Genomic DNA, 26,294 nt, shown 5'->3' on the forward strand with positions numbered 1-26,294 from the left:
TTAGATGTTTTCCAGGCGACTAGCTTGCCCACAATAAAAATGGATTCTCCAAGTCCGAAACTCGTTTTTGAAAAATCAAGCACAGCAACCATTTTTACTAAGGGCAAGAGAGCAACACGGAGAGTCGCCCGGCATTCCTGTCACAGAAACTCCAAACGCTTTAAATTACCGAGAGTCCAATCGGAATCAAGATTTCTCACCGGAACCGTCCTACCTCACGGCCGGAAGAGGCTGTGCGTCAGCGCGTTGGCCGGAAGTGGCGGGAGGGCGGTGGTGGGTAGTTGGCGGGTGGCTGACTAGAGCCGGCCGCCATGTCCGCAGGGAGCGCGACACATCCTGCCGCTGGCGGGTAAGCGCTTCGCGGGCCAGGCGGGGGCAGCGAGCACGGGCCGGGGCAGGGAGGCCGGCAAGGCTGCGTGTGGGGGCGACAGGCCCTCAAGTAGGACGCGTCCCTACGCTGAGGCCGGGGTTCTGGAGAGAATGTTGAGCAGGCTTCGGGCGCCCGGAAAAAGGCCGGCGGCGGTGCGAGGGAGAAGGGAACTCGGAGTGTTTTAGAAGGGCGAGCCAAGGAGAAGGCAAATGCCAGAGGATTCCGGGCCGAGCTGAGTCTTTGGGAGGAAGTGAATGGAAAAGACTTGTTTCGGGAGGGGATCGAAAAGATGTGGGAACCTGGGGAGTGTGACTTGAGTTTTAGACACGGAGTTCGGTCATGTATATGGAACATGACAGGCGCAATGGGATAGAGTGTACTAAGAGAACGACACAAAGGAAGGCTTTAGGCCCCAGTATTTTCCTTTTCCTACCTGTAGGCGCCGCAGCAAATGGGATCAGCCGGCTCCAGCTCCGCTTCTCTTCCTGCCGCCAGCGGCCCCAGGTGGGGAAGTCACCAGCAGCGGGGGAAGCCCCGGGGGCGCCGCCACCGCTGCTCCATCTGGAGCCTTGGATGCCGCGGCTGCCGTGGCCGCCAAGATTAATGCTATGCTCATGGCCAAAGGGAAGCTGAAACCATCTCAGAATGCGGCCGAGAAGGTATTCCGAGCGCCGGACGCTCTGGTCTTTTGTAGTTTGGTTCCCACCCCCCCCCCCTTCTTTACCTTTCAGTTGCGTAATCATTGGGGTTAGTGAAGGTGAAAACAGAGCGAAAATCACGTTTGGGAGTATTTAGATTATACCTTGCTAAATTGTTGTTGTAAAGCTTAGGTTTTTGTTTGAGACAGCAACTCTATACGTAGACTAGGTTGGCCTGCTTGCAGAGATGCCTCTGGCCTCTGTCTTCCAAGTATTGTGCGCCATCATCACATCCTGAGGTCAGGCAGTTTTAATTGGTCTAGTTAGTTACTTTGTTTTGTTTTTCGAGACAAGTCTGTGTAGTCTTGGCTGTCCTGGAACCGAGGTCTAGCTGTCTCTGCCACTGCCAAGTGCTAGGATTAAAGGCATGCACCACCACCACCCGGCTGGTATTGTTACTTTTATGAACTAGTTTTTTGTGCTTACAAACTTAATTCATTTTTTTATGGATATTTAAAGGAATATATTTTTGATACATGAAGTTCTGGAAAATCAAGTCAGTATTTTAAAAATACTCATTTGTATAGTATTTCAAGTGTCATAGGATTTGGGGTTTGACTATGTGAGGAATCTAGGGATAGAAGGTCATCAGGATGGCAGTAAGCACCTTTATGCTCAGAGCATCTTGCTAACCCTCTGTTGAGTGTGTTGCTATGCCATGCATAAGTGTTTGTCATCAGAAAGTGCCATTGCCATGGTGAATGTAGGAAGTCAGAGAGGATACTGTGGTATCAATATTTACCTTTTACTTTGTTCGAGTCCTAGTCTGTTTACTACCGTTTATATTAGCCCCGGGATTCTTCCTCGGCCTCCCATCTTGCTGTTATCGATATGAGCTAAAATATTAAAAAAAAAAAAAAAAAGGTTTGTAGCTGGGCAGTGGTGGAACATGCTTTTAATCCCAGTGCTCAGGAGTCAGAGGTCAGCAAATCTCTCCCTGTCTCCAAAAAGGGGAAAAAACAAACAACAACAAAACAGGCAGCAAAAACCGTTATCTCTAATTAGATCTAAAATATGTATTTTAATAATTGTTCTCAGGCAAGTTGAGTGTATCATTTGGTTATTTTAGTCTACACAGTGTAATTAAATCTTCATATTGAAGCTTTGCTTTGCCATAAAGTGTAGCAAAATGTCGTTTGTAAAGACAAAAATTTAGGTTCTGGAGAGATGGCTCAGAGCTAAGCATTGACTGCTCTTCCAGGGATCCCAAGTTCAATTCCCAGTAACTACATAGTGACTCATAACCATCTGTAATGGGATCTGATCCCCTGTTCTGGTGTCTGAAGAGAAAAGCAGTGTACTCATATAAAATAAATAAATCTTAAAAAAAAAGTTGTATAAATAGAGCTTCCTATTTATACATGTGCTTGAGTGAGGTGTATGGGTTGTGTGTCTTCTTTTTACAGTCTTACTCCATAGACAGTCAACAAATTGATCTGTGAAACATCATCACTTTGTGTGTGTGAGACTGTGTCCCGTCCTGTCTGTCTGTCCATATGTCTGTGTCCCCATCCCAGTGTCCCTGTTTTCTATATTCCTGGCTGTCCATGAACTCTTTGTAGACCAGGCTAGCCTCAAACTCAAAATCCAACTACCTCTATCTCCCAAGTGCTAGAATTAAAGGCATGCTTCACCATACCTGGCTGAAGTCAATGCTCTTAACTGTCAAGCCCTGTCTCTAGTCACTAATTGATATGCTTTATTTCTTAAGAGTGTGTGTACACTCCCACTATACACATATCTGTGTATATGTGAATGTATGTGTTTATGGACACAGACACCATAGGACTGTTCTGTGGAGTCTGTTCTCTATTTAGTTTTGGTTATTTGGGGGTTTTGTTTGTTTGGTTTTGGTTTTTTTGACTGAACTTTGGCCAATAAATCATGTATGGCATGTGCCTTTACTAACTGAGCTTGCCAGTTCTATGATGCCGTTTAAATGAGGTTTTATTTCTTTTTTATATCATTTGTGAAGAAAGTCCAGATAGGACTTGGTAGGCAAGGAAAAAACAGAAAGTGGTGGGACTTGAGATAGCTGTAAGTCAGACAACTAAAATTATTATAAAAGCTTTTATTTATTTATTATTATTATTATGTTTCTATTTTGTAGCTTCAGGCTCCTGGCAAAAGTCTAACTAGCAATAAAAGCAAAGATGACCTGGTGGTGGCTGAAGTAGAAATCAATGATGTGCCTCTGACGTGTAGGAACTTGCTGACACGAGGACAGACACAAGATGAGGTGTGTGGGAATCGGGGCACTTTGGGGAGGTGGAGAGTGAGTTCAGAAAGGTGCTTCTAAACCCAAGGATTCCTCAGTGGTTTGGGTGTAACTGCAGAAGACAATAACAAATCATGTGGGTGACCACCCTCTCGGGGTGTGATGCCATCAAAATTTCAAATAGAGAACAATTTATACCTGTTGAATGAATGGGAGAAATAGTTCTCTATTCAATTTGAAATACCTTAATACCAAATTATAGTTTTGTTTTAAATTTTATACTTATATACTTGTGTTGCCTTAGTGCTTGTGTACCTTTTAATAGAATGTGTCTTCTTTTAGATCAGTCGGCTTAGTGGGGCTGCTGTATCAACTCGGGGACGATTCATGACAACTGAGGAGAAGGCCAAAGTGGGACCTGGGTGTGTATCCTGTGGTTTGGGGACAGACAGGATGTCCATGTCTTGTTTGCTTTTCTTAGGTAATCTGTGCTAAGAGTGTTTGGTTAGTAGCTTGAGGAGGAGTGCTGTTAGGTTTCATTTCACAGTTGCTTTTTCAAGGATAAGAGCCAGGAAGGTTTATAATATGATTAATACTTAAACATTTCTTGTGACCTGGAGAGATATTTCAATCTCCAAAGTGCTTGTAATGAAAGTATGAAGACCTGAGTTTGAATGTCCCAGTATGGAAATGCTGCAACTTGTAGCTATAATCTCAGGTCTGGAGAAGCTGAAAAAGATCCCTAGGGTTTGCTAGCAGCCAGGATAGCTGAATTGTTGAGCTCTGGGTTTCAAAGAGAGAGACTTTGCCTCAAAAATCAAAACAAAAAAACCTAAGAGTGGTCATTCTGGTCTAGAGAAGGGTCATTGGTTAAGAGTATTTGTTGCTCTTGAAGATAACCTGGGTTTGATGCCTAGTACCACATGGTGATTTACAACTGTTCATGGGCACCAGGTATGTATATGGTCTACAGACATGTGGATGGAAAAGGCCTTACACACATCTTTTTTCAAAAAAACTTGAAGTGTAACCAACCACTGGCTTTCAGTGTATCTTGTACACAGGATCAGAATACACACAGCCACACTTACCTGTCTCTCTTTCCCATAAAAATAATCTTCAAATGTCAGGTGTGGTAGTGAGCACCTTATGCTTGAGAGGCATAAGCAGGTAAATCTATATTTGAAGACTTTTCTGTGTAGTGAGTTCCAGGCCCGTCAGTGCTATCTAGTGAGGCCCACAAAAGGGTTTGTACTGTGTTATAAAAGCTATTCCCATCTCCCATTGGAAACTGAACCTAGTGGTCTACATACGAATTAACCACAGACTCAACCACTGAACTAAATTCCCAGACCTTTCACATTTATTTTTGGCTCTGTAATAGTTACAAGCTGTAGTTATCTAGTTAATTTCAGTTTTAAGTTTTCCTTCTATTAATTAGTATGTAAGATCTCTTTATACTCTTGGTTTTAAGACAAGGTCTCTTCAAGCTCTGACTGCCCTCCAACTTGTTATATAGCTGAGTGTGGCTTTGAACTCCTGATCCTTTTCAGGATCCATTTCAAAAGTGCTGAAAAGAGGTTGGGTGGGAAGTATGAGTGTGTGAGCACAAGTGTGCATGCATGCATACATACATGCATGAAGGCCTCAAGTTGACATTGGGTGTTTCCTCTTACTTCTTTTTGAAACACATGTTCTCCCTGAACCTCCAAGGCACTGTTTTGATTAGACTGGCTGGCCTGTGAGCCTCCAGGCCTGGCTTTCATGGCTTTTACATTTAGTTCCTTATGTTTGTGTGACAGGCTTTTGTCACTGAGTCATATCACTACTCCCTTTTATGTGTGAAGGTGTGTAAATCCCTGTACAGGCATGTGGAGGGAGGCTTGAGTGTCTTTATTTTTTTTTTTTTTAAAGATTTATTTATTTATTATGTGTGTTGTTCCTCTGGAGTTTTTCTTTGTTTGTAAATGTTATAATTTTACTTTGAGTGTTTTGCCTTCATTTTCGTTATGTACAGGAGCTGAGAACCAGACTGAGGTTCTCTGCAAGAGCAGGGATTACTTGTAACCACCATCTCGCCATCCCTAGCAGCCTCCCCTCCCCTTTCTACCTCTTCTTTGTAGCTATATGGTCTCATTACATAGTTCTGGGTGTTCTAGAACTTTATAAATATACATATACATACACACACACACACACACACACACACACACACCACAGGTTGGTCACAAACTTGAGATCCTTCTGCCTTTGGCCCCTGAGTGCTGGGATTTAAGTGTGTGTGCTACCATGCCTGGTTCCAGTAGACAATTTTAAAGGTAGGTTCTCTGTGGGCCTGAGACTTGTTAAGTGGGCCAGGTTGGCTGAGCAGTGAGCCTAGGGAATTCTCCTTTCTCTGCTTCCCCAGTACTAGGATTATGTACCTGGCTTTTAAAAAATGGGTTTTAGGGAAACAAATTCAGGTCTTTTCTTTTACCAACTAATTTTATCTCCCTAGCTCTTGGATCAATCTTTTTTTTTTTTTTTAAATTTTTATTTATTTATTTATTTGTTTTTACAGAGATCGTCCATTGTATCTTCATGTTCAGGGACAGACCCGGGAGTTAGTAGACAGTAAGTAATTTTTGGCTTGTGTGACTTGTTGCAAAGCAAAGTACAAAACAGGTAACATTACTTACTGTCCTTGATTAACTACTGTTTATGACCTTTAAGAAGATGGGAGTTGTGTATTTGTCAATTCTAAAAATTGAATTGAATTATATAATGGTACATTGGACATTAGTCAACTCATTCTTTGTGATTGTTACTGTATTTATCATGGTGCTAGATCTCAAACCTAGGCCTTATGAATGCAGGGGAACTACTCTGTTGACAGAGCCGTAGTTTCCTTGTGTGCTATCTTACTGTCTGTAATTTTTCCTTAGGAGCTGTAAACCGGATCAAAGAAATAATCACAAATGGAGTGGTGAAGGCTGCCACAGGGACAAGTCCAACTTTCAATGGTGCAACAGTCACTGTCTATCACCAGCCAGCTCCCATTGCTCAGTTGTCGCCTGCTATTAACCAGAAGCCTTCCTTCCAGTCAGGAGTAAGTTTTGGCAGGAGGTTATTAGTGCTTTAAAAATGACTGCACAATAATATACAGGAAGAAAAGGAATTCTTAAGTTCCAACCTGAGAATTACCTGCTTTTTTTATTTTTACATATTTATATATATTTCCTTGAGGAAGCGTCTTTGTTCTGTAGTTATGATTATTTGGGCTTTGAGATTGAAAGTGTGTAAGCTATAAGTAGTCTATAATATTATGGACCAATCCATCTAAATAAAAATTTTCATATTGATAGGATTTTAAATTGGAGTAGCTAGGTTAAAGGGCTTACAGATTGTATAGTGTGAAGACAGTCAATTTGCATTTGAAAGCTGATAACTGGAGGACCAAGAAGGCTGAGTCTGATGAAGTAAGACTTTGCTGATACACTCCTCCTAGAAAAAGGGGTGGAGAGAGCAGCCCTTATTGGAGAGCACCACAGGGCTCACTGTACTACCCAACATTTTCTAGCACTGTCTTTACTAGTTTTTATTTAATTTAACATAAATTGAAGAGAAGTGGGTATGTTTAATACACACTGTATTCTGGTGTGTGTGTGTGTGTGTCTTGAAATACCTTGCTGACTAGAATCATTATTTTGTAAGTAAGATAGGTACATGAGCATGAAGAGTTTTAAGTTTTGTGGTGCTGATTTGGTCAAGCAGAGCTTAGAATGCTAGGCAAGTACTCTTCCCCTAAGCTCCATACGTTCTTTTCATAAGTTCTTTTCATGTACCTAGACTAGACTCAGTAAGCGTGACTTAGATGTTCTAACTCTACTTCATGAGTGCTAGAAACTGTGCTGCCATACAGAGGTCCAGCTCAGGGCTTAATGCATGTTGACCTACTAACTTTGCTGATTGATATATTCCCAGTTCCGAAAGTTTTAAGTCTTCATTACCATAGAGTCTTAGAGCAAGACTGGCATGTGGTGGCATGCCTTTAATTCCAGCACTTTGGGACAGAAGCAAGTGGATCTCTCAGTTCTACTAAATGAGTCCTGGGACAGACAGGAAAACAAAATAGTGTCTTAGGGGCTTCTGGCTAGACTTTAACTCTGTGTAACAAAGGATGACCAGAAACTTCTGATCCCCTCTTCCACCTTAACATGTCAGGAATTAGCACCACATGCTACAATGCCCTATTCATTCATTCATTCATTTATTATGGATGACAAGATAGAACAGTAAGCAGAAACTTGAAGTAGAAATCAGTAGGGGACTGCTGCTTACTGGCTTGCTCTCCCTAGCTTACTCAGCTGCTTCCCTTTTCTTGCCTGTTTTTTTTTTTTTTTTAAATAACTAAAGTGTTCACTGGGATGGTTCCCACTTATCATGAATTGGGTGCTTTCACTGCTTCCTCCTGGAGGAGCATCCTGTCAGCTTTTCTTTTTCTTGTGGACTGACAGGACAGTAGAACAGCCAACACACAAGAACTGCTGTTTGTGCACAGCTAAAAGCCACGGGATTTAATAGCATCATGGGTATTTTATACCCATAAAGTAGGACTCATTTCCTCTTCTGGAGAGAGGTCCTTTGTGTGAGGCATTTCTTTTTTCCTGTATTTCTTACAGGGAAGTTGTCAACATTGGAAAGCTCAGCTACCTGTCTCCACTCCCCCCTAGACAGAGTTTCACTCTGTCTGTCTGCCCTGGCTGTCTTGAAACTCACTATTTAGACAAGGCTGGCCTTAAAACTCTGAGATACACTCTACTTCTCTAGAGTTAGGGTTAAAAGCATGTGCCACCATGCTGGGCTCAGCTTTTTTTTTTTTTTTTTTTTTTTTTTTTTAAAACTACAGTCCGAGGTCTACCTGCTTGGGTTTGGATGGTTTTGGCCAATGAACAATCAAGAAAATGTCTTACAGACATTTATAAGCCAGTCTAATAGAGGTAGTTCTTAAAAGTGAAATTTTCTCTTCCGAGATGAGTCAGGTTAACGATATTAGCACTCACAAGTCTACCCTTGGCCAACATGGAATAAAAGATCACTGTTAAACCTCCTTAGGAGGCTGAGTCTAGAGGGTTGAGATTATGGAGTGAATTTCAGAACAGCTGAGCTGTAATAACACCATGTCTCCAGAAGCAAATCTTGGAGATTACAATAGACATTTTCAAGGATCCATGTGGAAGTGGTCCTAAGTTATAGAGTGTTACACTACTTTGTATAATAAATTTTTCAAGATTATTTTATTATTGTTTTTCTCTTACTAATAAAAGTACTCTGTTTTCTTACAGATGCATTATGTTCAAGATAAACTATTTGTGGGTCTAGAACACGCTGTGCCCACTTTTAATGTTAAGGAGAAAGTAGAAGGTCCAGGCTGCTCTTATTTGCAACACATTCAAATTGAAACTGGTGCCAAAGTCTTCCTACGAGGCAAAGGCTCAGGCTGCATTGAGCCAGCATCAGGCAGAGAAGCTTTTGAACCCATGTATATTTATATCAGGTATGGATAAAAGCAGAAAACGTACAAATCCTTCTTAGTAGTTTAGTTACAGGCTAGAATAGTTCATTGAGAAAAAAAGAGAGAGAGAAAATATGTTAATTATGGGAAATCTGATATGGTTAAAGCCTTTGGTCCTTGCATGCAGATGTAGGAACAGGAGAATCAGGATTCCAAGGTCTTTTGTAGGTGTTTTTGGCTACTTTGTGCAGTTTTTCTTATTTCTATTCTTTATTTCCCCAGTTTTACCCCCTAATAATAGGAGAGAAATACAAATAGAGATAAGAGTTCTCTAAATCTAAAATCTTTTTTTTTTTTTTTTTTTTTCTGATCATGTCTACTAGCAAACCATGACCAACCTCTCTTTAAAAGACTAGCAAACACCAACTCTGACCTATCAGGGCTCTTGAATTTATATGCCCCTTAAAAGTATTCAGTCTTCCAAATGTCTCAATTGTAGAAACTGTCTGCAAGTGGCAGAACCAAGCCTCTGCTGGAGCGTGAGGGTAGTCAGTGTTGCAGAAGAAGCTCCATATCCCCACACCTGGAATTAAAACATAGACACATTTTTACAATATTTCTGAGTATTTAAAGAAACCAAAACTTTAGAATTTTCACTACAGTTAGCCTGCTTGGGTCTTTTGAGACCACTTCAAAAAATAACCCCAAAAACCTACATACAGAATTAAGAAAGACTGCGAGGATAACTTTATAATTAGTTAATAAAACAACTGAGTTATTGGAGCTGAGGAGATGGTTTCCTAGCAGTGAGAGTTTGTTGTTTTTCAGAGGACATGAGTTAAATTTCCAATACCCAAATGGCAGCATACTAGTCTGTAACTCCAGACCCACAATGAAATTTTAAAAGCTGCATTAGAAGTCTTTAGGTGCTGTTAATCTGCGATTATAAAGTGTGTTCCTAAGGTTTGAACCTAGAGATTTTTTTTTTTTTTTTTGAACCTAGAGATTCTTGGGTGTTAGGCAAGCACTCTTTTGTTATTCTACCTCTTAGACCATACCTACAATGACATTGATTTAAACCTATGCTGATGTTACTGTGGTGTTTGCTGGGGGCTGAGAGAGTGGTATTTTCAAGACAGGATCTCTGGCTGACCTCAAATTCACAGAGATCACCTGCCTCTGTCTCCTGAGTGCTAGGAATAAAGGCATGTATCACTACACCTGGCTTATGGTAGTTTGCTTTAATTTTTTGGACAGGGTCTCAAGTAGATTATAGTGATCTTGAATTCATTGTGTAGTCCAGGGTGACCTTAAATTTCTGATCTTCTTATTTCTACTCTAAGTTCTGAAATTACAAGTGACAACAGAATTTGTTTTTCTCTGCTCCTTTCTTTCTTTGTTTTATTTGTATGTGTTTAAATGTTTTGTCTACCTATATGTATGTATACTGTATGTGTACCTGTGTAGCAAGAGACCAGAAGAGGATACTGAGTCACCCATGACTGGAGTTAAGGATGGTTTTAAGAGGGGCTAGAGAGATGGCTCAGTGGTTAAGAGCACTGACTGCTCTTCCAGAGGTCCTGAGTTCAAATCCTAGCAACCACATGGTGGCTCACAACCATCTGTAATGAGATTTGATGCCCTCTTCTGGTGTGTCTGAGGACAGCTACTTATAGATAATAAAAAAATAAATCTAGAAGAAAAAAAAAAGGATGGTTTTAAGCTACAATATAGGTGGAAGAGCAGTAACTGCTCTTAATTGCTGAACCATTTCTCCAGTACTCCCAGAGTCTCTTTGTGTCAAAAGAACCATTATCTAGAGAATTGGTTCTATAAAATATATGTAGCAGTGGTATATTAGTTACAACTTAAAATACTATGTTGCTAGTGGAGATGGGGTAGGGAGTGGTAAATCCTTTTAATCCTAGCACATGGAAATGCAGAGGCAGGTGGATCTTTGTGTTTGAGGCTAGCTTAATTTACACAGTTCTAGGATAGCCAGAGGTACATACTGACACCATGTCTCAACTAAAGGTTTATCTTTATTTTCCTATTTAAATGACTTCAGTGTGCTAGATTTGAGTTTTAATGAATATACCAAAGTACGTGTGTACGGTAGCATAAAAATAAGACTCTGACTTTGCATATTGATTTTGTGGTTTACTTTTATTTGTAGTCATCCTAAACCTGAAGGCCTGGCTGCTGCCAAGAAGCTCTGCGAGAATCTCTTACAAACAGTGAGTGTGTTGCTGATGATTGACATCAGGGTCTAGGTACATAGTTGTGTATTCTAGCACTGACCTATAACCAGACTGGATTTTGACATGGTCTTTAAAAAGTAAATTAAAATATACTTTTATTTAGTGAGCTCTCTGAAACACATGATGAGAGAATAGATCAACTTTATATGCAGTGGATAGTGGTTGCTAGCTAATTTTTTGTGAACTTGACACAATCTAGGGTCATCAGAGAGAGCAAGTCTCAGTTATGAAAATGCCTAAGAGTGGCTATAAGCAACCTGTAGTACATTTATTATTATTATTATGTATTCATATTCTGATCGAGGCTTCCCCTCCTTCCTCTCCTCCCTTCACCTTCATTCACCCTCTCCTGTCTCTTCCACGGATATCAAACAGCCTTGGGGTATCAAATTTCAGGAAGACTAGGGGCATCTACTACTGAGGCTGGACAGAGCAGCCCAGATAGGTAGAAGGGGTCCAGAGTCAGGTAATAGATTGTTTCTGCTCTTTCTCTAGGAGTCCCACTTAAGGACCCAGCTGAACAACTGTTACACATTTGTTATTACATGCTAGGGTCCTGGGTCCAGCTCATCCATGTGCTCTAATTGGCAATTCAATCTCTGTGATGCCCTATGGATTTAGGTTATTTGATTCTGTAGGTTTTATTGTGGTTTCCTTGATCCTTTTGGCTTCTTCAAGTCTTTCTTCCCTCTCTTTCACAGGATTCCCCAAGCTCTTCTTAATAGTTGCTGTGGGTATTGGAGTGTATTGGGAAATATTTTCATTCCCCGTTGCCTTAATTTAGTATATAATCATATTCCATAAACATAAACTCACTTGGAACTGGCCTTTATTAACGTTGTTTTACCCATTTTTCTAGGTTCATGCTGAGTATTCTAGATTTGTGAATCAAATAAATACTGCTGTACCATTACCAGGTGTGTATGACATGATATTTTGGTTCTGATATTTATGATTAAGTGTAATCCTTAAGGCTAGACTAGCTGTGCTAGGGCACTGGTGGTAGTCCTTGCAACTTAGGGTAATTTAGAAAGCCATTCTTGCCTCAGTGTTATCTTCCTAGGTGTTGTTTAATAATCAGGTAAAATGTTTCATTCTGCTGCAGCTGATTAAACACTCTTTTTCTTCCCCCCTCAGGCTATACACAACCCTCTGCTATAAGTAGTATCCCTCCTCAGCCACCATATTATCCATCCAATGGCTATCAGTCTGGTTACCCTGTTGTTCCCCCTCCTCAGCAGCCAGTTCAGCCTCCGTATGGAGTACCAAGCATAGTGCCACCAGCTGTTTCATTGGCACCTGGAGTCTTGCCAGCATTACCTACTGGAGTCCCACCTGTGCCAACACAGTACCCGATAACACAAGTGCAGCCTCCAGCTAGCACTGGACAGGTAGGATGCCAGGATATGTAATATGCTATTGTTGAACTTAGGGGAAAATGGAGGAAAGGTTGCTTTCTAGAAGTTAGTCCTGTTCTGTCTTTTGCCCTGCTGTCTTCTGTCTTCTGTGTCCCTACACCAACTCAATGAGGACTTTGAGATAATACGTCCTCCCATTTCCACAATTTTTAATTGACTTCGAATGCCCCCAATTAGTTATATCAAGTGGAGTCATAGGCAGGCTTTCTACAGAGCTCTAAATGACAATAGTTCTAGACTATGGGGGTTCTACAGCCTCTGTCATAGTATTTTTGTTGCTGTAGAAAACACCAAATGAATGTGATTGCCTTCATTATGATATGAGTGGCAGGTCAGTATTAGTTCTACTCTTACCTTTGTAGTCTAAAGTTCTCAAGGGCAAAGAGGCTGGCGTGCAGCACACACCTCTTAGTGCTTAGAACTGAAGGCTTTTTTTCCTCTTTTTAATGTCTATTTGTTTTCATATATATATATATATATATATATATATATATACCCACACACACACATACTGCATACACACATATGCATGTACCACATGTGTATTTGTGCTGTAGCAGCTAGAAGAGGGGTCAAATACTCTAAATCTGGAGTTACAGGTACATGTGAGATTCTTGTTTCTGGAAACTAAACCTGGGGTCACTGCAAGAGCACCAAGGTTCTTAATCCCTGAGCCATCTCTCCAGCCCATATTAATTTTTTATTGTATGGATATTTGTATGCATGTATGCACTGTGCATGTGAGGAGGTCACATGACAATGCACCAAGAATAGAAGTGGGTTCTTTCTCTCTTTTAATCCTATGAGCTCCAGACTAAGTTCCAGAGCTGAACTTAGGCCATCAGACTGTCACAGAGCCTTTACCCCTTGAGACACCTCACCATTTTGTTGTTTGAAGTGTTCTTATATAATGTATGCTGGCCTTAAATGTCTGAAATTCCTGTTTTCACCTTCCATGTGCTAGAATGTTACACATGGCATTCAGCACTGAGCTCTCTAGTCTCATCTTAGCAATAAACATTTCAGGGACTGAGAAGAGCTCAGTCACTCTAGTACTTATCACACAAATATGAAGAAGTGTGAACACTTGAGTTTGAACCCATGTAAAAAGGATCTGAATAAATAACTGGGCATGATGGGCCATACTTTTAATCCCAGCACTTGGAGGCAGAGGCCAAGCAAAGGCTAAATAGTCTGTCTCAAAATTAAAAAAAAAAAAAGTAAATCTAGGTGTGGTGACATGTGTTTGTGATATTAATGGTGGAAGGCAGAAACAGGTTGATCCTGGGGCCCTCTGGACAGCTTAACTTTATCGGTGAGTTTTATCAAGTCAGCAAGAGACTGTCTGTTGAAAAAACAAACAAACAAAAACACCACTAACAAAAGGAGCTTGAGGCATGAGATGACTCAGTGGTTAGAAGTGCTTTCAGTTCTTGCAGAGGACCTGGTGTTGGCTCCCAGTACCCTTACAAGGCTTTAACAGCCACCTGTAATTCCATTTCAGGGGGATTTTCAGCCTCTTACCTTCATATGGGGCTGGAGGGTTGAATTTTCTGTATTTGTATAGGTGTCTGTGGGATGCTGTAGGAGCTGTGACTATCTCAGAATTTGTTCTGTAGACGAGGTTGATCTTGATCTTAAACTGACTGAGATCAACCTGCTTCTAACTCTGAGTGCTGGATTAAAGGAGTGTGCCACCCCCAATAACTATAGAGTGCAGTCTGGAGAAACCAGAATTGCTAGACAAGCAGGCTTTCCTCTTCAATGGGAGGGACATGCATGCTGCCTGTTTTCTATCCAAAAGGCTGTGAATGGAAGTGTTAATACCTAGTACCTAATGCTATTCTATGGAACCAGCCTTCAGTTGAATTCCCCCAAAATCCTGAGCAATGCTCTTGAATCAGTAGGACCATCTTTATGTTTATTACAGCTCCTCCCTCCCTAGGCTCTTAACCCGAACAGTTTCTTTATCAATAAAACCCAAAGCTTTATTGTGATAATTGTCATGTAGAAATTTTTTTTCAAAGTTTGTGTTTAAATACTTGTTATAAACTGATAAAGATAGCTAAAGCATGTGAGGTAAGAGACCTTATAAATGATCAAACTTTTCACTGTTCAGAACTATCATTACAGTCATTCAAAATACACATTTTTACTTTTTAAGAAAACTTTTAGAATAGGTGCACGAGCTTTATTACAAAGCAAGTAACTCAATAAGGTATAGTTATTAGATGGTCCTCAACTTTTTTAACTGTTTAATGATTGATCCAAGCTAACTGTAGTTTTATCAGTTGAACATCAGCCTTATTAACATAATAAGAAATTTTATATTTATTACTAAAACTTCATTTTTAAAATTTATATTTTTAGGCAACATAAATTCTTTAATAATAGAAAGTAAATAGACTTAAGATGACTTTTTAAAAAAGGAGTAAATTAAAATCTAAAACTATTAAATAAGTCTTTAAAAAAATTTTACTGAAGCCACACACAATGCCTTTACATATCCAGTTGGCTAACGAAGCACAGCCAAAGGTGTGGCATGGGGTCCTGGGGGTTCCAATAAACACACCAATATGTCATATAGGGAATCATAGCTTTCTTTCTATGATCTATTATTACAGCTAAAAATGGTTTTGGTCCAACTTATATTAGCAAATAATGTAATGATTACAGCTGGGTGGTGGTGTCACACACCTTTAATCCTAGTGCTTGGGAGGCAGTGGCAGGCAGATAGATCCCTTGAGTTTGAGCCCAGCCTGGTCTACACAGCAAGTTCCAGGACAGGCAAGGCTACACAGAGAAACCTGTCTCCATAAAAATAAAGTTCTTACAATTTCATCAAGTATTACTCATGTTATTAAAATCTCTTACAGTCTACATGGTAAAGCTATTATTGAACACTATAAATACTTTATGTGGCTGCACCCACTTAATGTCCCCATATAGTATGTTCTATTTAGTTACATTAAGTTTACATTTCACTGTCAAGGGGAAAAGTGCATGTGTCCACAGAGAAGCACTGGAAAAGTTAGGAGATGTGACCTGTTTCTGGAGTGCTGGGAAAGAGTACAGTTACAACCCGGAGATCCTTTGTATCTATCAGGCCTGACCCACATCCCTCAGAGTATTGTGTTCAATTATCCCAGAGTTTCCTCTCTAAATCTTGAGCATTGCTTCCCAGTCCGTAAAACCTATCATTATGAGACCTCTGTCACTGTAGCCTAAGTGACTTCTGTGTGATCTCAGGCCAAGCCAATCCTGACTCTCACAGTCTTTCTCCCTAAACCCTTATTGTGAGTGTTGTTTCTGAGTCAGCAGTGCTACCCCCTTTTTTAATATATTTTTTTAAAGATGTATTTATTTTACGTGTGTACACTATTGCTGTCTTCAGCCATCAGAAGAGGGCATAGGATCCCATTACAGATGCTTGTGATTTGAACTCAGAACCTTTGGAAGAGCAGTCAGTGCTCTTAACTGTTGAGCCATTTCTCCAGCCCAACAGTGCCCATTTTTAATGGAAGAAGCCATATACACTTTGCAAAGTGTTTCTATGGAAACATGTCTTAAACTTTATTGAACATGCCGGACTGAGCTAATTGTCTTCAGGAAACTTTTCCCAAATTGAGCAGTGATTTATATAGCTAAAAGAAACCACCCTGGTCAGACTCCAAAAGATTGACCCAGAACCTGCTAAGTTGGGCTAGATCTACTAAGAAAGAACTGCCGAGCTTCAGTCTTACCTCACCCACATTGTGTCACTGCTGGCTATGAGGCTTGCAGGGATTCTTATAGTCCCCACATTGCACTTTAAAGGATAATGCTTTTTCTGCTGTCCCAAAGCATTTTTCCTAAAGAAGACACATGTTAGATGAGGTCTAGGACCTACCTAATAAATGAAGTCTCAAGATGACTCCCACTAGTGCATCTGACCAGGGCGGTATCCCAGAGTTCTCCAGACAACTGGAAAGTTCTAATAGATCAAAAAACTCATTAAGAGGAAATGCCTCAGCAACAACAAGTGTATAGCACCCACTCAGAGTGAGGTACACCTAGACTTTAAATCATTAATAACTCAAGAGCTAAGAATATAGCCTTGTGGCAATTTTTGGTATTTAAAAACCATTATGTTTAATCTATACATACCAAGAAAACTTCGACTATTTCCATGTTACGTTCTGTTTTACATGTACTTTATGCTTATGGTAACTAGTAAGATTTCAATGCATACTATCAAACCTTTAAAAAAAAAAGTGAAGTACTGACAAAAGTATATTCATGTAGTTTTATTACAAAATGCTTTTAAAAATCTATACATGTATCTTCTCTTTTTTTAAAATAAAGTTGTAAGGAAAAAAAGGAGGAAATGCCTTGAGAACTTACCAAGCTGAGACATTGGGGAAACAGCAAGCATACAGTACAACTAACACCAAAATGTTTACTAACTTTATTGCATGTTAGCTCTCAGCTTGCAGTGCAGAATTCAAGTGCTGTTTTTCAGGGTTGTCAGAACACCATCTAAGATTGGAGTCATGTGAGGAGACTTCTGACCTCAATCTCTCAATCCTAAATAAACACAGAATTGTTCTTGGATTGTGCTTTTTGCCCCTCCCAGGTGTAGAGCATTTCCTGCAGGCTGTTCTTAAAGCTGGCTGTTATTATTTGTTCCATGTGTGGCTTGTCCTTGTGAGTGTGCACTTTACTCAGAGTACAAACTGCCTAATACTTATAAAATTCAGTATTGCAGGACAATCATCTCATTTTTAGGTTCTATTCTTCCAGGTCCCACTGCCTTTAGAATGGTAAACAAATGCCACCCAGAATAGAGACCTGAAGTCGGCTATGAGATAAGAGAGTAGGGACCCTCACAAGGAGGTGAGAATAATGGGACAGAAGCCAGAGAACCTTTGTCTCTGTATTCAACTTGTGCATTGTATTTTAAAGAATAGAAAAGCACAGTATTTAAGTCACAGATAGATATTCAATTGTTTACAAGTTTGTGATTGTAAACCCTGGATTCCAGAAGAAACTTTGCATGAAGTATGGGACAAAAATCTAAAGGAATGTTGAAAAGGCATATAAACTAGGAGGAAATATCCTCATTCATTTGGGTCACTTGAGCATTAATTCATACTGTTACCAAAATGCTTAAGAAAGATAAGGACAATATTAAACAAGAGGGAAGAGATGGCTAATTCCTTGAATGAATATAAGCTGAATGATCAAACCTAAAAATTATAAAAGAAACAACAACAACAACAAAATGAGATCTTTCCTATTTACGCAAAATTGAAAATAAAAGCAGCCTGCTTCTGTAGGTATTCCAGTAAGGGTTCCTTCATACACCCAACACTCACCAAGTAGGCTTTCTTTGTGTAGCCCTTTAGTCTAGGTTGGCCTTCAACTCACAGAAATACTTCTGTATCTGTTTTCCAGTGTTCTATGATTAAAGGTGTATGCCACCGCAACCAGGTCCCTCAGTTTCCTTATTAGAGCCTCCTTTAGATGTGTATTTTTTATTGCCTGAAATGACCCTAAAGCATGGAGTGAGGAATTTGATGATCTAATCTTACATTTACCCCACTCCTGGTGAGGATTCAGGGGAGCATATGAAAGCTAAGCTTATAAGTTTGCAATCTAGACAACCTAGGCTATGAAATTTGTTTCCCAATTCCTCTTTTGCCTCATAACCTGTACTTGTTATTTCGTATACATTAACCAGTCTATTTAAAACTCCAGAAGGCAGCCTTGGATAGTCTTCATATATTATCTTGAGAGACAAGAACAACTGTGCATTTGATCATTGCTGTATTTTATTTCCCTATTGACAATCAGTTTTTAAGAGTATTACAGAACTCGGGATTTTCAGATTTTATTTGCAGATTATTAAGGAAGGATAGGACATTCTTATCTCACTGGTAAACTATGGGATTACAGGTACTGAATTTGTGATTTCAAAGATTAGCTTTCCTTCCATTCAGATAGTGCTAGGAGAGATTCATGGTCCAGATATTCATAAGTCTATTAGTACTTTTTCTTCAGTCTAATAGGAGGAACTAGCTGCTTAGATTCATTTATTACAGTTAGTTCATAAGCTCTTAACTATTATTTCAGATTTTGCTTATGTTGTAAAATTATTTCTATCAATAGGCTCATACTTGTGGACACTCAAACCTTGTTGGTTTTATTGCCAAAAGAAACAAATAAACTGATGCATTGGCCTACCCTATTATTAACTTCTCCAGAAGAAATTTGGGAATGAGTGTGCATCTGTTACTGCAGATGGTTCCTCTGAAACATGTAGATTTCTTTTTCCTCCTGGCTCGGCTGTCAAAGACAAGGCAGAGGTCGAGGAAGCAGTGACAGTTACCAGAAAGATAGCAGATCTCCAGAAGTTACTCTTATGAAACATACACATAGTCCTGTGTCACCAGAGAATCTTTTTTCCTGGCAGTGCTAGTTACTTTGATCTATGCATCTATGGGGAGTGCCTCTGAACATGTCTTTTGATCTAATGTTTCTCAGCCCCTTTGCTTCACCTTGTAATTGGATAGATTCAGTTCTTATTATGTTCACTAATAACTCTGTGTTTATGTCTGAACTTTGGGACTATATTAGAATAATTTGTTATTCTGAAAAAGCAGTGTTTAGTTTTTATATTGGATTAAGCTACTGCATTAGACTTAGTCCACCTTATTTATTGATTCCATTCTCCCAGGTCCCATCCTCTCCAGAGCAGTAAACAAGGGATGGGGGATAAAAAGCACACCTGTACTAGGACAGTATAATAGAAAATAGTATAATGTTTTGCCATGCTAAGGATTGTCTTTATCCTTTGGATCAGTTATCTGGATAAAAGATGGTATATATGAATATTTAATCCCTTGAATGGGGGATATTTTATGGGACTAATCAGTCCATACACAATAATATGGATTTTAGCATAATTAAGGACTCTTAAAAGTTCTTATAATGGAGACAATAATTGTATAAAGAGGCAAAAGGGAATACCTAATGGTATTTTCTACCAATGTGGATATTATTGTATTTAGAATAATGATGTTACCAGTGGTTTAGAACAATAACCTCGCTGGGAGGTGTTGGCACATTCCTTTAATCCCAACTCTTTGGAGGCAGAACTGGCCAGCCTGGTCTAAAGTTCATTCTAGGACAGCCAGGACTACCCCGAGAAACTCTTTATTGAAAAAACAAAAGAACCTTTGGTTTCGTGTAGCGCATGGCTGTTAACAAAAACAATCTCTTGAACTATGTATGTATTCATGATTTTAAAAAGAATTTTATTTGGCATAGGAGTCACTCATAAGCACTATGCACAAATAATAATCGATAAATCCACCTGCTCTTTAGACCATCAAAGGTAAATTTCTTGCTACCTCTGTCTTTGCCTCCTGGAGTGCTGAGATTGAAGGTTTGTACCTCCACTGTCTGGCTTTTATTCTTAATCTCACACAGATAGCTTCCTTGCTAGCTGTGATGCTTACCAGTACCCTCTAACCCAGTCACCTTTCATTATTTCTTGATAAAGTTAACTTACCTCATTAAATCTTACCTCAGGAGAAACCATATTGCTGCTGTTTTATTTTCTGTATTATTGATGAAGAAGCGAAGGTTACAAAGTTAATTAACACTTTAGAGAATATGATTTAGACAAAATCTTTTATCTCCTGTGTGTATAACAGTCTTAGAGTCCAATTTTACCAGGTACAAAGGTCAGTAGCAGTAGAGTATGTGGCCTTGTTTCTAATCCCAAGCACTGTCAATAAAATAACAATAGAATTTTAGGGAAAATTTGGCTCCCTATAGTAACCCGTGCCAGGATAAACTGTAACCGCAAATTATTGTGTAGTTATGACCTATGAGTACTGAAGGTTGTAAATTATAACAAAAAAGTTTGTTAGTGGCTGGTGAAATGACCCAGCAGTTAAAAGACTTTTTTTTAGTTATATAAGAACCTTAGTTTGGATGACAGCTTTTGGTGAGTGCCTTTCAATTATCTTAAGTAAGAAAAAGTGTAAAATTTCTGCACATACCTGTAACCTCAGTTCCCCAGGAGGCAGAGACAGAAGGATCCTTTTGACTTCTAACTAGGCTAGAAAATCATTTGCACGTTTAAGGAAATGATCTGCTTCAGAGGAATAGTTGGAAAATGAGACACACTCAATACCCTCCCTGGCCTCCAAGTGTGTGCACAGGTGCATGCACTACAGCTGTGCATATATGCCACACACATACAAAATAGAAAAAGATTTAAAAACTAAATTTCTATTATAATCCCTCATTAATATTTTACATTTTTGATAGGGTCTTTATATAACCTAGGATGATCTGGAACTTGCTATGTAGACTAGACCTTGAATTCACACAGAGCTGCTTGCTTCTGCCTCCTAAGTGCTGAAATTAAAGTGTGTGTACTATCAAGTGCAGCTGTTTTTACTTTTTAAAAAAAAAGTTTTGATATTTTGTTTGTATGAATGTTTTGCATGTGTGTATTTGTATGTGTTGTGCTATGGGTGCCTGAATATGTCAGAACAGGTTGTTGGATCACCTTACAGACACTTCTGAGCTACCATGTGGGTGATGGGAACTAAACCAGAGCTTCTAAACAATAGTAACAGCTGCTCTTAACTGCCATCTATCTCTCTTGCCCCAGACTATTTTATTTTTTATTTTTAAGAAGGATTCAGAATTCCTTAGCTTTGAGTTACATAGAGCTTTTTGTACTTGAAATGCAAAATGGCATAGTAGATAAACCTGTCATTCCTTGCTGTACAGAGACTGTGTGTGGACATAATGATTGAATCTCAAAGGATGTGAAGATCAGGCATATGTTTGTTAGGTTTTTGTTTTGCTTTTGAGGCATGCTGCTGTGGCTTTGGAACTTACTGGTCAGTGAGTATTGTGTGTTCTCCCAGTGCTCCTTATGGCAGGTTCAGCCTGAGAACCAGAGCACTCACACTGATTGACACTGAGGGAGGGAGGGAGGGAGCCAGTCCTGACACGCACTCACAGTTGAGGTTTGTTCTTAGCATTACTTATTCATCCAACGTCTCACACTTTATTCCTCCTTGGTTTCTTTGGTCCTAGAGCCCAATAAGTGCTCCTTTTATTCCTGCTGCTCCTGTCAAAACTGCCTTGCCTGCTGGCCCCCAGCCCCAGCCCCCACTCCCAGCTCAGCCACAGTCACAGAAGAGGCGATTCACAGAGGAGCTGCCTGATGAACGGGAATCTGGACTGCTTGGATACCAGGTTAAATGAACACCCACTCTCCCTTTTATCTTTTTTACCCTGCTGTGTTCTCCCTTAAAATAGGAATTTGCATCTATATCAACTGTTCTATAAGATAGGAGTTTCCCTTCTGGAATCCAATTAGGTTAGGATTTTATTCTTGAAGAATTAATTTAAAATATGAGTGAGTTTCCATTGCCAGATTTTTTTTGAGTTTTGAGATCAATGTGATAAAACTGTTTAGAGGGAAGTCTCCCGTGACCAACACTCAGGAATTGTATTAAGTTTTACACTTTCTTACAGAAGATAATTGAAAGCCACTCCCCAAAAGCTGTTAATCTTCCAATTCATAATTTTTATTTAACCTGTGGCTTTCAATTTGCTGTTTTCTTTTGGCCCCTTAAAAAAAGAAAGGATAATTTTTCTCAGCTCTACCCTGCTCTCCCACCCCAGGAGACACTTGTGAAAATGGAGCCATGACACCATGAACACAGTAAAGGTGATCAGGAGGAGGTGCAGTTCAGTAGCAGAGCACATGACGTGCACACAGGGCCCTGGCTTAATCCCAGGTCCAGGAAAGATGAGAATAATTTTGTTGCTATTTCACGAGAAGAGGCACTTTTGTGTTTTATCACAGTCTTCAAGACATCTTCAGAACTAAGCATTTTGGAATTAATGTCACTAGGTTTTTTAGAAGCCATTTGGATTTAGAGCAGTTGGTTAAACAATGAGTTACATCATTCCCCTTAAGTTCTACAGAAACAAGAACCCCCTTCTTGACTTCAGTTATTCTCCCAGATCCCAAAAACATTGATACCTTTTAATTGATGGCAGTTTGTCAGAAAGATGAGGCACTTGACAGTTACATTAAGGAGCTAAAGTCAATGCAGCAGTTGTAGATTTGCTAATGCTACTGTATTTTTCTGCTCATAGCATGGACCCATTCATATGACTAATTTAGGTACAGGCTTCTCCAGTCAGAATGAGATAGAAGGCGCAGGATCGAAGCCGGCAAGTTCCTCAGGCAAAGAGCGAGAGAGGGACAGGTAAGTTATTGGAATTGAACAATTAATCAATACTGGATAATATGAAACCCTCTCTCTATCTAAGAGGTAGTTATATTCTGGGCTTTGGGCATTTTCCTAAGTTAGGCAGTCATAGAAGTGTTAATACAATCACACCATTTTTACTACTTCAGGATGATAGAGTCTGGTGTGGTGGTAGATGCTCTTTCAAAAGATAAAGGCAGGAAGATCAAGAGTTCAAAACATTAAGTTTGAGGCCATCTTGGGTAGGAGACACTGCCTCAAAAAAAGAAAGTGGGTGGGTGCTCAGAGATGGCTCAGGAGTTCAGGTTGGCTCAGAAGATCCAGGTTCAGTTCCCAGAACCCTCATGTAAACGCATAACCATTGGTAACTCCAATCCCAGGGAATCTACCACTCTTCTGGCCTCCATGGGAATTTGCCATGGGGTGTACATATGTGTAGGTAACATACCCATACACATAAAGATGAAGTAAAAATTAAAAGAAAGTACCCATTTGAATGAGTATGTAGTTTAGGATGAAATACATGAATTCTCCTTTCTTGTTCATGACGTTAGTCTTTGTTAAGGGGCAGTGAGGAGGCATATAGCTCAGTGGAAGAGCCTTTAACTGTCTAGGAGGGAACTGAATTCTTTTAATAGTCATGGTCTACTTATTTAGACAGGCTTGATGATTAAAGAGGGTGAGGGCAAAGGCAAATGGTTAAGGTATCAGCATTCTTTTGTTACTCATATCAGCAACTATTACTGTTGTTACTTTGACTGGGTAATTTAAAATATGGGATTTCTCTGAAAAGAGCTGTCATGCTTTTGACAGGCAGTTGATGCCTCCACCAGCCTTTCCAGTGACTGGAATAAAAACTGAGTCTGATGAAAGGAATGGGTCTGGGGCCTTAACAGGAGGCCATGGTGAGTACAGTGGAGCAGGGTGGGGTGGGGGAATGGGGCAACAAGTAGGGTGGTATAAACTGCTAGTCTTCTGACCTGGTGGTCAATCAGATTTAATTCAATTTCTCTCATCTGGCTAATAATGATACTTTTTTTTAATTTATAAGGACAGTATATAGCTTTCTATTTTTAGCTATTCTGTGTTGGGAATAGAGTTGCCTGCTCTGTATTTTATACATACCAGTGGCAATAAAATTGTAGGAAATACTAATGATTGGGGGGTAATTTTAAAATCCTGTTGCTCGTTTTGTCTGATTGGGCGCCATCTGATGTAGATTTAGGAAAAGCTAATTTCCTATGTGTTGGGAGCTGAGCTCATCACCCAGCAGCATCCTGGAACTCTGCATCCTGTGCGCGCATGGGATCATTGCATTCCTTGCCTCTAGTTGATAAAAGTGAACAGAAGAAAAAAATAGTTTTTCTTTTCTTCTTTTCTTTTAGCTCTTTAAGAGGTGAAATGTTAGTCTTCAAAGACTTACTTGCTAACTTTCCTTTTTTCTTTTCTTTTTTTTTTTCTTTTTTCTTTCTCTGTTTTCTTACATGGTTCTGGTGGATTGTCATTTGCTGGTGCTGGCTGTTTTTCCGTGTGATCATCAACGTTATGGGGTGACCACTGACCCTGTGGCTACAAAATGGTGTCCAACTAACCATTTATAATTAACATCTTTTTTTTTTAATTAACGAATTTATGGTATTTTTTTTTTCTTGGTGGGGAATGGGGTTGGGGTTGTTCTCTCTTTTAGATTATCCAGCCAAGAAGATGAAAACGGCAGAGAAGGGATTTGGCTTAGTAGCTTACGCTGCAGATTCCTCTGATGAAGAGGAAGAACATGGAGGTCATAAAAATGCAAGTAGCTTTCCACAGGGCTGGAGTTTGGGCTATCAGTACCCTTCATCGCAGCCACGAGCTAAGCAGCAGATGCCGTTCTGGATGGCCCCATAGGAAATAGTGGACAGAGCTTTGACACTCGGTGACTCTTCTTAGCAATAATGCATGCACTTGATTAAAAGAGACTCTGGGACCTGTTCTTGGGGTCATCTTGGACCTTCGAAGACATTAGGGACTTAGTGTCCCCTGTCATAAAGGGATGCCATTCTTTTTAAAACCCTATTTCTGCAGTGGCATAACATCCTTTAAAATTCACTTAGAATCACAAATTTGCATCAAGCTTTTTAACAGTTGATGAAATGTGCTTGTCCAGTGAAATAACAGGACAGAATCATTGCTACATATGTTTGACCAGGTCTAGCCTTTTCCAAATGAATAGCCTCAGCTCTGTTGTAAAGAAAGTTTTATTTGTATTTTACTACTATTGGGTCAATTTTGATAACTGGTTACAAAGCCTTACTATTTATTAGTGGGAAATGGTTTTAAGACCCTTCCTTCCATACTTACGTGTTATTCTAAGAGCTCCTCGTCCATCTTTCCATTTGGATTCTTTGTTTGGAAAATGCTGTTTTACTAATTTAGAGTGGTCAAATATAACTGGATCCTGAATAGGAAAATGACATTATTTTTGCATTGTTTCTTTATTGGGATGATCCAAAGCTGGCACTTTTAGGCACACTTGTTTCAGATAGCCATTGCTGTTGGCACTGCCCTTCTAAACTCCCTGTTTTCAGCTGGGTCAAAGAAAACATGACGAAAAGCTGGTCAGAACTCATCACAGGAATGAAATGCTCATCTGTCTCTCTCAGAACTGGTTGCAGCGAGAAGAGAGGTGTGAATGTTGCCGATAGGACGATAGGACGCTGACTCTGACTGGAATTGAAACTTGTCCTTTTTTCTTGGCATTGTGGGTTTTGCCAAAAGAACTTTTTTGTATCCAATACTGATGTGTGGACATGAAGGAATTGGTGGCTGAGCCAGGAGTGTCTGGGATACTGACTGTCATTTTTGCACATTTTTGAATACTTTGCAGGTTGGCTTTGTACAAACTCTGGTTTCCTGTATGTTGTAAATAATTAGACCATAATTTCATTATAAATAAATGTATAAATATTCTGCTTGTCATTTCTTTTTCTTTCTTGGCCCATTCATACACTAATATCAATAAACCTTTTTAATTTATTTTTTTAATGTGCACTAGTGTTTTGTTGCATGTATGTTTGTGTGAGGGTATCAGATCCCTTGGAGCTGGAGTTACACACATCATTCTGATGGCCATGTGGCAAGTGGGTGTTGAACTTGGATCCTCTGAAATAGTGTTCTTAACCTTTGAGCCCCATACTAACCTCCTGTATTCACAGCGTAATGCAGTTATTTCCATACCCAACACAGACTTAACAGGCTCTACCAGAGTATAGCCTTAAAGTCAAAAGTTTATGATTAAGTTCCACATTTTCTATTTTATTTTTTCCTTTCAAAGGTTTACTTTGTTTTTGAGATAGAGTCTCATTGTGTGCTCTTCTGGCCTCTAAGGGAGCCATGTGATACATATAAATCCATCTACATAAAAATAAATCTTATTAATGAACATTTTTTTTCATGATTCATGTAGCTGTTGGAGGACATACCGTCAGGGGTGAATTCTTTCCTTTCACTTTGCTTCCAGTGAACAAACTAAGCTCTTCAGGGTAATGGGACAAGAACCTC

At 39.6% G+C, this 26,294-nt stretch overlaps 1 protein-coding gene across 1 annotated transcript; it reads left to right on the forward strand.

Annotated features, from left to right (window-relative positions):
- The first annotated feature begins 267 nt into the window (after positions 1–267).
- KHDC4 (KH domain containing 4, pre-mRNA splicing factor) lies at positions 268–25,700 on the forward strand. The gene is made up of 14 exons (XM_080916199.1): positions 268–349; positions 810–1,029; positions 3,179–3,307; positions 3,629–3,708; positions 5,847–5,899; positions 6,211–6,374; positions 8,611–8,822; positions 10,957–11,017; positions 11,901–11,958; positions 12,179–12,432; positions 21,565–21,726; positions 22,639–22,751; positions 23,568–23,659; positions 24,442–25,700. The coding sequence occupies exons 1-14, from the start codon at positions 312–314 to the stop codon at positions 24,639–24,641; spliced, it is 1,836 nt and encodes a 611-aa protein (XP_080772325.1). The 5' UTR covers positions 268–311; the 3' UTR covers positions 24,642–25,700.
- Positions 25,701–26,294: the final 594 nt, after the last annotated feature.

This window comes from Micromys minutus (assembly GCF_963924665.1).
Source record: "Micromys minutus genome assembly, chromosome: 4".
Taxonomy (NCBI): Eukaryota; Metazoa; Chordata; class Mammalia; order Rodentia; family Muridae; genus Micromys; species Micromys minutus.

Bases quoted from the DNA above. Each gene is read 5' to 3' on its own strand.
- KHDC4 (XM_080916199.1), top strand. From the start codon at position 312: ATGTCCGCAGGGAGCGCGACACATCCTGCCGCTGGCGG. The intron at 6,375-8,610 runs GTAAGTTTTGGC...GTTTTCTTACAG, and splicing joins AGCCTTCCTTCCAGTCAGGA to ATGCATTATGTTCAAGATAA. The intron at 23,660-24,441 runs GTGAGTACAGTG...TCTCTCTTTTAG, and splicing joins GGCCTTAACAGGAGGCCATG to ATTATCCAGCCAAGAAGATG.